The 13,891-nt window shown below is 36.4% G+C and overlaps 1 protein-coding gene across 3 annotated transcripts in view; it reads left to right on the top strand.

The window, feature by feature from the left end:
• Positions 1-255: 255 nt before the first annotated feature.
• The window catches only part of LOC144958364 (uncharacterized), a 19,525-nt gene continuing 5,889 nt past the window's right edge, over positions 256-13,891 (top strand). The window contains exons 1-8 of one of the 3 annotated variants that reach the window (XM_078890322.1): positions 256-869; positions 3,480-4,061; positions 4,521-5,985; positions 6,685-6,906; positions 7,406-9,374; positions 10,135-10,344; positions 11,463-11,832; positions 13,256-13,340. In XM_078890322.1, coding sequence (XP_078746448.1) covers positions 3,769-4,061; positions 4,521-5,985; positions 6,685-6,906; positions 7,406-9,374; positions 10,135-10,344; positions 11,463-11,832; positions 13,256-13,340 — 4,614 coding nt within the window. In that variant the 5' untranslated portion in view covers positions 256-869; positions 3,480-3,768. Of the gene's footprint in view, positions 870-908; positions 1,426-1,464; positions 1,632-3,479; positions 4,062-4,520; positions 5,986-6,684; positions 6,907-7,405; positions 9,375-10,134; positions 10,345-11,462; positions 11,833-13,255; positions 13,341-13,891 lie in introns of those variants that run through there. The other 2 variants (XM_078890323.1, XM_078890324.1) reach the window with 2 other exon arrangements.

Consider the following 13,891-nt stretch of genomic DNA (forward strand, 5'->3'; position numbering starts at 1 on the left):
TGATGATGATATATAATGAAAAATATGATGATGATGATGATAATAATGATGATAATGATGATGATGATAATAATAATGCTGAAAACATATATATATAAATCTTTAAATGATGGATCTGACTGTATAATGCGCCCAAGAATCTGTTTTGCTTTTGAATCTAATTATGCTTACTCAATGAACTCGCCACCGGCGACATTCCTGTGTTTACACACTGGCTGGCGTGCAAAGTTAAAAAATAAAAGGCAAGGGCGTGCCAGTCACGAACGCGCGTGCGACATGCAGCGAGTACTCAAATTTGCGTGCACATCACAACTCTAAAATATTGCCAGTTGGACCGATTGAGTTTTAAAAAGTCATTTATTTTATTGCGGAATTTGAACAAATTATTGCTGAGAGCGAATACATGTCAATTTATCTTGCATTTAATTTAAAAAAAAAATTAATTTGTCTTTTATTCGTAACCGATGCATTGAGTTAAATAGAAAATAAAAACGTTAATTTCTTAGGCCTTTTAAATATCTTTTAAATGGTAGGGTACAGAGCTAAATAAAGAAAGAATAAACTACTTCGATCATTGATCTGCCTTTTCGAACCTTGTTATCCAGTGGTCATTTTGATAATATTATTATTATTATGCCTTGTCGATGAGACTGCCCTCGCAATGTCGCGGCCGTAATCTGCACTCGGGGTCTCCTCGCAGCGGGGCGCAACGAACGTCGGCTAGAGCGGATGTTTGATCACAGCAGACAACAGACACTAAACAACCCATCTCCAAGTGTGTAGCTGCGACATTCCATAGGCATAACATTTCATTTCTGCAAATATTTGAAGATGACAACAACCGTGTCATTGCGGACAATAGATTAGAGGTCAGTATTGACGGAAGCGAATCGAGAATACGGTCGATTGGGTCCATTGTGGTAGTTAAAGAAGGCAGGGAGATGTGTTAGTATAGTAGTATAGTATAGTATAGTTTTCCAGCGTATTAGGCGTTTTGTGCCTTTGCTGATCTTGGCATTCAGTTCATCGAGATAAAATCATTTAAAAGCCCTAACAGATCTTTGACCTGTATCTATAATTAAACTTTTGATAAATTGAATGCCCTAACCCTAACAGATCTTTTGACCTGTATAAGTCTAACCTTTGATGGATCTTAATGGCGGTACAACTATGCTAAACATGTAATCTGAAGTGGTACTAAGCTATTTTGAAGGCGTTGACACTTGGAGCTGGTCACCGTTTCATGGCGAGATGTAACACGGTCATCACACGTTGATTAAAGTAGTGTTGCCTAAGCGATGTGTTACACCTTGGTTTATGCAGCTTGTTGTTGACTGTGTTGACTGCCTTGTTTTGGTTACTTGGCACTCAGCCATGAATAGGTGGAGTTTGCATTTTACATCACGATAGCACCATTGGACGACTGTAAGTGACTATCTGAACCCCCCAAAAACAACTGTTTTCGCAAGATAACTAAGATTTAGATGTCATGTGTGTGAATTCTTAGAAAAAATAGAAAATATTCTTGAAGTGTGAGACCTAAATCATGATATTTGTGTTATCACCTGTGAGTGTGAACTCCGTCTTGGCCTTGGTCTGGATAGAAACGGTTGAAAACGTTCTATTGGAAAGTAAACAAAAAACATATTTTGACGCAGATAGTAATCAATTGATCTTTAATGTGTGTAAATGCATCTACGGGACAAAGAAACTTGCTTTTTAACGCGACATTATTTTAGTGTAACCTTTAGAACCTAAGCCTAAGAAGCCTTCTATCTACAGTGCTCTTTATTTCAAATGTTAAACCTATTGAGTAATAAAATAAACTGAATCAATGGTTTCGTCAATGCCTCCCTGTAAAGTTACGCTTTTTGTGAGAATGAATTATTTCTTTTTCATTTACATTTTATCCAGTAATAAGTGTCAGGGGTCTAGCTTTTTAGAAATTATTAAAATAAAATTCTACATTGTGTTCTGGTTATTATGTTAGATGCCCCCCCCCCTCCCCAATTTCTGTCGAAAACATATGATTCCTCCCTTTTCCCTCACTCATGATAGACTTTATTTCTGTCATCCATTGCCTGTATTGAGAACACTTACCAAAACTGTAGAGCTAGGATTTGCGGTGCGTTATGTTATTGTTTGAAAACTTCATATTGTGTTGAGAAATTTAAAAAAATAAGAGATTCTAGCAGTTATTTTTCAAGCCAAAATTGAATTGTCAGTATCATGAAGAAGCCAGAATAAGATTATGACGATTGCATAGTCCATGGACTAGACCCCTGACATTTATTACTGGATAAAATGTAACTGAAAAGAAATAATTCATACGCACAAGAAGCGTAATTTTACAGGGAGGCATTGACGAAACCATTGATTCAGTTTATTTTATTACTCATTGTTGCACAGCATAGTTCACGTCGTGACCATACAAAATTTGTTGTCTTTAAGGAAGGTTGACTTTATCAGAATTTAAGGGAATCTAGTGTGTGGAATCAAATTTTAATGTGCATGAAAAGATTGTCTCTTATCGATGTGGATTCTCCTTATTGCTGTCTTGTCTGTTCTGCGGATTACATTTGTTACTATTTTATTGTTACATTTAGTTTATGGTGTCTTGTCTGTTCTGCGGATTACATTTGTTACCATTTATTGTTACGTTTAGTTTATGGTGTCTTGTCTGTTCTGCGGATTACATTTGTTACTATTTTATTGTTACATTTAGTTTATGGTGTCTTGTCTGTTCTGCGGATTACATTTGTTACTATTTTATTGTTACATTTAGTTTATGATGTCTTGTCTGTTCTGCAGATTACATTTGTTACTATTTTATTGTTACATTTAGTTTATGGTGTCTTGTCTGTTCTGCGGATTACATTTGTTACTATTTTATTGTTACATTTAGTTTATGGTGTCTCGTCTGTTCTTCGGATTACATTTGTTACTATTTTATTGTTACATTTAGTTTATGGTGTCTTGTCTGTTCTGCAGATTACATTTGTTACTATTTTATTGTTACATTTAGTTTATGGTGTCTTGTCTGTTCTGCGGATTACATTTGTTACTATTTTATTGTTACATTTAGTTTATGGTGTCCCGTCTGTTCTGCGGATTACATTTGTTACTATTTTATTGTTACATTTAGTTTATGGGACAAAAGGTCCCTGGCTGACAGCAACATTTAACATGTAGGACGGGACATAATGCCTCTTAGGCGATATTACAATTTTTTCAGACAGAGACAAGGCTGTTAACGACCAGGTACTCATTTTACACCTGAGTATGGTGAGAGAATGTGAGTAAAGAGCCTTCTCCAAGGACTCAACTATACGCCGTGTAAGGCTCGAACCCAGGACCTTCCGATCCACTAGAGCACAAGCCGTATAATGTATTATTACATTACATATTACATTTGGTTGTAAATTGATTATCCTGCTGGTATATCATAAAATGCTATTTTTTTTTTCTCTTTGTAACAGTTCTTACATTGCCCGAGGATTGAAATGGATATGACAGAATCTGGATCAATGTCTAGTCTCTATTTCGATGTAAGATACTGAATCAACAATCGCCATAAGATGTAGGAAGTCAAACAAATCATGTAAATCAGACAACAATAACACCATTTTGGACCAGTGTGTCTTCAACACTGCCAGAAAACAGCTTAAATGTGTTATACAAAGAAAGAGAAAGAGGAGTCACCCATGAAAGAATTATGAGTCATTTCTGATTTATACTTCTACTACCAACTGTAACAGGACAATCAAGATGGATGATTATCTTAGCAGGTTGGGAGAAGCAGAGGTCATGAACCTCGTGACCTGCACTGGTGGTGACCCTTTTGGTCTTGGCAATAGTGCGTCCAGCGACAAGTTTGCAGAGTTTGATGCCTACATCACAAAGATTGTTGAGGAGGAAGGAGGTACATTGGAACAGGAAGACGATGAGGTTGGAGATGATAAAGGAAAGGGTGGCCATTCCACTGGTATTGAGAATGCTGATGGTGACAAAAAGGGGGACGATAATGGTTTGTTGGACGAATCCGAGCAGAAATTGAAGAAGTAAGTTTGGTGATTTTGATGAATGATGAAAGTATATTAAGGCAACATCGTGATTGAGCTATAATTTGTTATGAACAATTACACAATGGACAGGCATATAATATCTATAGGAATTGATTCAAACAATATGATTTTGAAAAGTTGTATGTTAGATTATCTATTGGTAAAAGATTGTTTGTCGATATGAGAAGTCTTGCTTTTTTATTTATAAATTTATGTATTTACTTTTTTCTTTACGCATTCTCAAAAGATTATTTATTTGTTTATTTATTCATGTCTTTATTTTAATTTTATTCATATATTTAATTTTGTTGAATTTATTTATTTATTTATCTTATTTATTTATATTCATTATTTGTTTTTATATATTTATGTATTTATTATTTTTTACAATTAAATATTTATAAAAAAATTTAATTTGTGTTTTCTAAAAATTCTTATTACATTATTACATTTCAGATCGGCAAACAGAAAGGAAAATATGGCTTATCCCGAACTGTTGCACGAGCAGCTAACAGCCAATTCATCATTGTCATTGTCTTCATCTTCAACTCCATCAGTCTCAAGATCTGCAGCAAAATCATCACCATTACTATCTGGCAACCGGTACAATAATGGGTCAGAAGAGTCAACCATGGAGTCGATGAGGCATCCAGGAGGGTTGTGGGATAGCCACATGATTTCAGACATGAAATCTTTGTCAGGAAATGATAAGCTGAAGGGAATGAAGCAAACTGAGTATTCTTCAAGGCAGTGGGAAAATATTGGAGCAAATCCAATAAATTTAGCGAATACAGCAAACCCTGGAAAAAATTTAGAAAAAAATAGAGATGGTGAAAATATAGTTTCGGATGATAATAATTTGAATTTCCCAGAATACACAGAGGTTTACGACTCTAATGCGGATTATCTGATGGCAGGTACCCAAATATCGGCTGAGCTTTTCAAGATCCAAGACACTCAAGTGAGTGAGGAATTCCTCCAGAGATGTATACAACAAATGCAGTTGGAGGATCATACGGTGGAGGAATTTGCCAGCAACCTGGATCCAAACTTTTCTGACATTTTGAAGTACCCACCTTTTCCAAATTCAACACTGTATTCACAGGAGAAGACCACATACAAAGAAAGTAACAATAATAATGAAATTTTGGATAAAAATGTTTTTGAATATTTTTCTAAGTACCCTAATATTGAAAATTTGCCATTCAATTCTATTCCATTTCAAAACTTCTCTCCATTTAATGTTCATGATCAGAAAGGTTCTGAGGAAGTAAATGATCCAAGACATCAAAGCACTTCTATAATTGCACAACAAAAACAGGGCAACAGCAGCCATAATTTTAGTAGTAGTCAGCAAAATATTAACAATATAATTGGCAACAACGGTCACAATAACAATAATAATAATAATACTAACAATTGTGATGAAAATAGTGACAAGCATCGCAGGAAATCACAGTTGAATACTCCACATGCTAAGACATCCCTCGTACAAAACTTGTCCAGACCATTACCAGACAACTCACAGCATACGTACAATTTACCATCATCGATCTACACCAGCTCTAGTCATAACTTTCAAAGGTCTTCTGTAATCCAAGATCAAAGACGACAAGATGACCGCGACCTTCACAGTAATAGAAATAGATACAACGGTAGCAGTAGTAGTAACGGGAGCAACCTTGACCAGATTGGCCAGTTTGTTAATAGTATTAGCAACACCAGTAACCTCAATGATGAAAACATGACCCAACAAAAGATGGCGACGACGATGATGATGATGGTGGCTAATTTGAATAGTGGAAGGCTAGCAGACAATCAAAGGTACTCTACAAATCCCAGCATGCAACTCTATAATGACCATGGATCAGCCTACGATTCTTCAACTCCAATTCCCCCTCGCATTCCACTACCTCATGAGGTTAGTAATAAAGTCATTGCTTTCATCACAGTACCTAATGTCTTTCTTTTAAAAAATGATAAATTATTGAGTTATTGACTAATCTGATGTTTATTTTTTCTTTAAATTTAAAATGTTGACTTTTCTGATGTCTTTCTTAAATAAATGAATTAATGGCTATTCTAATGTGGTTTAAAAAAAAAAAAATTTGATCATGAAAAATAATGCGCTTAGACATACGTGATCATATTGATCAACGGAAACAAACCATCTACAGAATATGTTACAGTGAATGACATAATCAGTTGGATGGTGAAAAGGTTTGAACTGAGATATTGCCAAGTTTAGTTAGAAGGTCAGTTTTTATCCAAAATGAGTTCTTGTCATAAATGATTAAATCAACCCTTTTTGTACATCTTCGGGAAATATCAAAGCTTAATTTCACTTCTAAATATTTTTTACAGCCAGTCAAGTTGAAAAAGTATAAAATTTGAGAAAAGTTGCTGGATATCTTTCCCATACATCTGACCATAACTTCATGAAAAATCACCCGATTTACTTCAAATAAAGATTAAAATGCTCTGGACAGCATATTCTTTCAGAAAAAGCAAAATAAAATTTTTAAAAAAAAAAAAATGTAAATCCAAAATTTTCACCTTCCTACTGATTATATCATGCACTGACACATATTATATCTAACATTTTGTTCCCGCCCTTCAGGACAAGACTAATCCAAAAGCACCAGTGACTAATGACAGGCCAAGACCAAACAGCTTTAATATGGAGGGTGGTAGTCTCGACCATGCTTACTACAGACCTACGTCTCTTTCCGGCATTCCGACAAATGCTGCAGCACACAAGGGTGATGGTGGTGCCATGTCTGTTGAAGATTTGTCATTCTTCCCTAGGAGTGTAGCATCAGCTGCAGGGGTACCTGCAAAGGTATTGCGGAGTTTGACCGCTACATAAATAACTAATCATAATTATGGTTTATGATGATGATGATGATGATGATGATGATGATGATGATAATTATTGTTATTATTATTATTATTATTATTATTATTATTATTATTATTATTATTATTATTATTATATTATTATTATTATTATTATTATTATTTTATTATTATTATTATTATTATTATCATTATCATTATCATTATCATTATTATTATTATTATTATTATTATTATTATTATTATTATTATTATTATTATTATGATAAAGACCAGGTTAAGCTCTGAGCCCATGGGTTTCATGGCTTTTAAAGATTTATTTTAAGTGATTTTGTTTCTGAAGGCTGAAGTTAAGAAATTTGATAGGAGAATACGTAATGATAAAAATAGTCCTCAAATCAATGATCCACTATCTTTTCTAAAGTATTATTTTTATTTTAAAATTCTGCAAAAATTTAATTTTCTTTTAATTCTGTCTTCAGCAATCAGAATTCCACCCGTTACATGTCGAGACAGACAGAATGCCATCTTCAGCTTGCCAATCCCCTCTACGGTTACCACAATCTCCCAAAATTAACTCCCCTGCGCAGAATACGCTAACAGCAACAATAACAAGGCCGTTATCCTCTGCATCTTCGTCATCACCGCATCACATCTATAATAACAATAATAATAGCAGAAGTCTGCAGCCAGCCGACTCCTTGGACTTCTATTCATCAAGCGCTTGCAACTCACCACGGAAAACTAATTATATGGAAAACACAAATATGCATCAAATTTCTTCAAAACAGACATTTTCGGACAGCAATTTTCACTCACTCTCTCCTCATCTCCCATCATCGCCTTTATCGTATTCATCTTTAACCCAACAGTACAATAATTTCCCATCTGGCTTCAGTTCTCCGTGGTCAAATATGAGTTCTCCAAATTCTTTAGACACAGGTGTAGGAGTAACAGAATTTGGAAGCAGCCCTGAGGCAAAGACAGTTGCCACAGCCACCACCATCTTCACTACAGCCTCCTCCACCACCACCAAAACTATTTCACCCACCGTTGCTGCTTCAGCAAACAACAATAACAACAGTAGTGCTTTCTCTGCAACAAACAACAACTTTGGTGACAAAAGTATTGGAAGACCAATCTCAGCTATCCAGCAAGCTATCTTCAATAAGATTTCATCATATACCAAGAAAACTGGAGTAAAGGAAGACCAAGATGAGTTGTTTCCCATTCAGAATTCACCCCGTGGCATGAAGGATCATGGAAGTTTGGGTTACAGCTCTGATTCAAACAGAAGATTAGACTCAAACAACAAACAGGACAGCACTAACGTGGCAACCGATTATCAAAATAGGGGCAGCGATGACAATGATAAAAGCAACTCGTTTTCAGATTCTCCACTGTCTCATATGAACACATCTGCACACAATGATGAGCAAATACAAATAATGATGTCGTCGGCAACTCCATCAATTTCATCAATGTCTCCTTCATCTACCTCTGCAAAGTCAAATTTTAACTCGGGCTTTGTTACACCTCAACCACTGTCGTCGCTCCCTGCCTCTCATTTCAACCACTCAGCCGTAAAAAATACTGACCACGCTCTACATTCACCTATCCCTCCCCTTCCTCCTCCTCCTCCCTCTCTCTCTCCTCATCCTCAGTCGTCAATATTTATTCCAGAACAACAACAAAATTTAGCAATCTCACCTAAAACCCTTCAGATGGTTAATCTAGCAGCGAGTAATAGCAGTAAACAACAGTCGCCTGCGACAGCTTCTATGATATCAATTGATAAGGATCAGATAAGCGATGGAGCTCAGCAGTTGAACAGACCCAAGAATCAGCCAAGTAGTCCACAGCAAGTACAAACACAACCTCTTTCCCAACCACCACCTCCTCCACTTCCACCTCCTTCTTCCCAAATGCATCAAATTCACCAACAACAGCATCAATTTCCCATTCCGCATCAACTTTTGCAACAACAACAGCAACAGCAACAGATCCACCAACGGCTTCTGCAACAGATTCATCAAAGGCAACTCGCAAATCACATCCAGCACCAGATACGATTACAACAACAACAACAACAACAACAACATCAACATCAAACATCCTCATCGCCCCAACCCCCACCTCCACCACCACCACCTCCTCCTCACCACCTCCACCCCAGACAATCATTCCTCACCCCTGACCAGCTCATTGCCATAAGCGGTGGTGGTGGGGGAGGTGGAGGGATTGTGCCACCGATACCAGGATTGGTGGCCAATCACCTGCCAGTGCCAAATCCCTTTGCTGCCATGTTGACCCACCACCACCACCACCACCATCACCACCACCCCTTCCAGACAAGATTCCCCACAACTGGAGGATTACCAGGTGTCATGGTTAATCCTAATACAGGGCACATCCCTCCCAATCTCTTACCCAGGCAGCCTTTCTCACCAGGTAATTTACATGTGCAACCCTTTGGTTCTAGATATTTTGTGGTCGTTTGGTGTTGTTGTTATTATTATTATTATTATTATTATTATTATTATTATTATTGTTATTATTATTTTATTATTATTTATTATTATATTATTATTATATTATTATTATTATTATTATTATTATTATTATTATTATTATTATTATTATTATTATTATTATTATTTATTATTATTATGTAGTTATTATTATTTATATTTCTATTATTATTGTTATTATGAATTCAATAAATTCAATTTTAATTAAGTCCAGTTCATGTAGAAAAGAAAAAAATAATTCCAAACCCAAACCAAAAACAGTTCCAATTCCTTATTTACCTCGGATTTTTTTCTTCTAAATTTTCTTTTTTCTTTTTTGTCTTTGCAAGTATGTTTTATTAATTTCTTGATGAATTAACTCACTCAACCCTAACACCGACTATATCCGTAGTTTACCCGAATTACTTTTACCCCCATGCCTATTTATTACATTTTTATGAGACAAATTATCGGCGCAGTATCAAAGGTAATGTTTTTTAGTTTTTACATGTTAATGGTAGTTCAATAAAACTATCCATGTACATGCTCATTTTAAATACATTTTTTTCAATTTTGAAAAGTAGCAAAAATCTCTAGGATTAAGTGAGTTAAGATTGGTCAATACTTTGTCATATGATCATACTTTGAGAAGCGACGACAGCAGACTGTATGGTTCTTATTATTGAATTCTTCTTCTTCAGGTCACCAACATCCGATGTCAGTCAACATGGACCACCACCCCATGTCATCTTCCACCCATCTGCCAAGTATGTTTGATGGCATCAATCTGGACAACAAGGCCCACACAAGGCTAGACAAGCAAAGGCTTCTGGAAGAGATCCTCATGAGGGACCCGAGGACTAGAGCAGTTTACCAATACTTCTTGCAACAAGCGTTATTACAGAAGAGGGGTGAGATGAAACTTAATAAGCTTTTCAAATTGACCCTTATTTTTACCTTTGACCCTCTCATGAGGGACCCGAGGACAAGAGCATTTTACCAATACTTCTTGCATCAAGCGTTATTATAGAAGAGGGGTGAGATTAGAATAGATGTTTTTAACATTAAAAATTGAATTGATATGAATATTTATAGAACACATTTCCACAGATTAACCATGTTCAACGCGCTGTTGTTGATGTTTCATTTATTCTTCCAGCAGGCAGTGATGGCTATTGTAATTGTAAGAGTTTTAACTCTATAGCTGCTGAGCAACGCGTCATGCGTTGATCGGTCTCTTCGCGCTGTGCGGAGTAACGTAGACTGCGTTGTTTGCATTTTCTTTATAGTTTCGTAAATTTTAGCAGGTTAGACTTTTTATTCCACAATTTTTCCATTTACTTAGTCATTGAGAGTGATCTTTATTTTGGTACCAAACATTTGGGTCTTCTTATCCAACACAGTTCTCACAATGTCATTATATTAGGTGTACCCCCATGCCCTTTTTGGACATGAAAATAAATACACAATTTTTTAGTGAAAAAATTCCACGGTTAAAGGGTAAAAAAAAAAATGTTTTTTTTAAATCGAGCCTTTATATATAGCGCAATATCCACTAAACGTGTTCAAAGCGCTTTACAAGGGGTCCCTGGCTAACAGTAACATTTAACATGTAGGACGCGACATTACGCCTGTTAGGCGATATTACAATTTTTTTCGGACAGGGACAACGCTGTCTAAGGAAGGTACTCATTTTACACCTGAGTATGGTGAGAGATTGTGAGTTAAGAGCCTTTTCCAAGGACTCAACTATGCTCCGAGCGAGGCTTGAACCCAGGACCTTTCGATCCTAAAGCGAGTGTCATACCACTAGACCACATAACCGAGTAAGAGTGTTATTACAAAAAGGAGGTCTAACAGCAAGCAACTGGTACTGTATGAAATGGAAATGTGGGTTCAGATATATGTCCTGCTGGAGGAATAAATGAAACATTGTGAAGGGCATTGAGCATGGTGTATCTGTGGAAATGTGCTTGATTGACTCGTTCTTACTCATTAATTTTTATCAAAATTATTACTTTTGCTTCAGGTTTTCAAACACCACTGATAAACCAACACGCCATCCCTAATTCCTCACTCATCTCCAATGGGTTACAAGGCAACAATATGGCCGGCCAGTCGTCTGCTTTGATTGGACAAGGCAATGTTCCCGCAGCGTCCTCATTGGCTCATGGGACAAACACGGACAACAACAACAACAATAATAATAACAATGATAATAATGATAACAGCAAGACCAATGGCGACAGTAAGAATAACAACAGAAAGAATAACAACAGTGCAGAGAGCCAGCAAGACTTTGGAGGTTTGGTGGATTCAACTTTGACCTCACCTTTGACCTCTGAGTTTCTGGAGATTGTTGGACCCTACACATTTTTTCAGAATGCAAGACAGTACAGGTTTGAGGGTTTTTTAAAAAAACTCTTGATGGTTGTTGTAGGATGATGATGTTGATGATGGTGGTGGTGTTGATTATGATGATGATGATGATGATGATGATGGTGGTGGTGTTGATTATGATGATGATGATGATGATGATGATGGTGGTGGGTTATGATGATGATGATGATGGTGGTGGTGGTGTTGATTATGATGATGATGGTGGTGGTGTTGATTATGATGATGATGTTGATGATGGTGGTGGTGTTGATTATGATGATGATGTTGATGATGGTGGTGGTGTTGATTATGATGATGATGATGATGGTGGTGGTGGTGGTGTTGATTATGATGATGATGATGATGATGGTGGTGGTGGTGTTGATTATGTTGATGATGGTGGTGGTGTTGATTATGATGATGATGATGATGGTGGTGGTGTTGATGATGATGATGATGATGATGATGATGGTGGTGGTGGTGTTGATTATGATGATGATGATGATGATGATGATGGTGGTGGTGGTAGTGTTTGTGGTGATGGTAGTGGTGTTGATCATGATGATAATGATGATGATTATGATAATGATGATGTGGAAATGGTGGTGGTGATTATAATGATGACAACGACGATAATGATGATGATGATGTTGATTTTGATGATGATGATAATTGTGGTGGTGGTAATGGTGATGGTAGTGGTGTTGATGATGATGATGATGATGATGATGATGATGATGATGATAATGTTTATTATAATGATGATGATGATGTTAATAATGATGATGATGTGGATATGGTGGTGGTGATCATAATGGTGACAACGACGATAATTTTGATGATGATGGTAGTGTTTGTGGTGGTGGTGATGGTGGTGGTGTTGATGATGATGATAATGATTATTATAATGATGATGACGATGATGTGGAGATGGTAGTGATGATCATAATGATGACAACAATGATAATGATGATGATGATTGTGGTGGTGGTAATGGTGTGGTAGTGGTGTTGATGATGATGATGATAATGATTGTTATAATGATGATCACGATGTTAATAATAATGATGATGATGATGATGATGATGATGATGACGACGATGATGATGATAATGATGATGATGATGATGATGATGATGATGATGATGATGATGATGATGATTGTGGTAGTGTTTGTTGTGGTAGTAATGGTGATGGTAGTGGTGTTGATGATGATGATGATGATGATGATGATAATGTTTATAATAATGATGTGGAGATGGTGGTGGTGATCATAATGATGACAACAACGATAATGATGATGTTGATTTTGATGATGATAATGATGATGATGGTTGTCATTATGTAAGCCGAAACAATGAAGACAACCTGGGATGTTTTTGGTGTGACAATAATAAATGAACATTTTACATAAATGGTATTATTTTCCCTTTTCTCCCCCAGTCGAAGCGTTGCTTGCAACGACCTTCACTCCAAGCTGGAGGAATGTTACGAACAATTCAAAGCCATAGAGAAAGAGAGGAAAAAGGTAAATTTGGTCTATGTGTTCTTGTGGTATGACACTTGCTTTCGGATCGGAAGGTCCTGGGTTCGAGCCTCGCTCGACGCATAGTTGAGTCCTTTGAAAAGGCTCTTTACTCACATTTTTGCTTTGTACTCAGGTGTAAAATGAGTACCTGGCCGTTAACAGCGTTGTCTCTGTCCTAACAAATTGTTATACCGCCTAACAGGCGTCATGTCCCGTCCTGTGTTAAGTGTTGCTGTTGGCCAGGGATCCCATGTAAAGCGCTTTGAGCACATTTAGTGTATATTACGCTATATAAAACCTCAATTAAAAAAAAAAAATTGCATATGCTACTAACCTCACCAATCTGAACTACTTTTTAAAATTACCAATTTGTCATTAATATGTCAACTCAATGCTTGAAACCATTATATTTTAGCTCTGCATGGAAAACCGTTTCAAGCCGTTTCCATTCAATTAAAGATCTTTATATGTGACCCTTCGCCTCAAAACGGTATTAAGTCGGGATGGTTAAGATGTTGAAAATTGAATTTATAGCCAGAAATGTCAGACTT

The sequence above is a fragment of the Berghia stephanieae genome, chromosome 12 (assembly GCF_034508935.2).
Source record: "Berghia stephanieae isolate SIO BIC M18660-M18661 chromosome 12, UCSD_Bste_1.3, whole genome shotgun sequence".
NCBI lineage: Eukaryota > Metazoa > Mollusca > Gastropoda > Nudibranchia > Aeolidiidae > Berghia > Berghia stephanieae.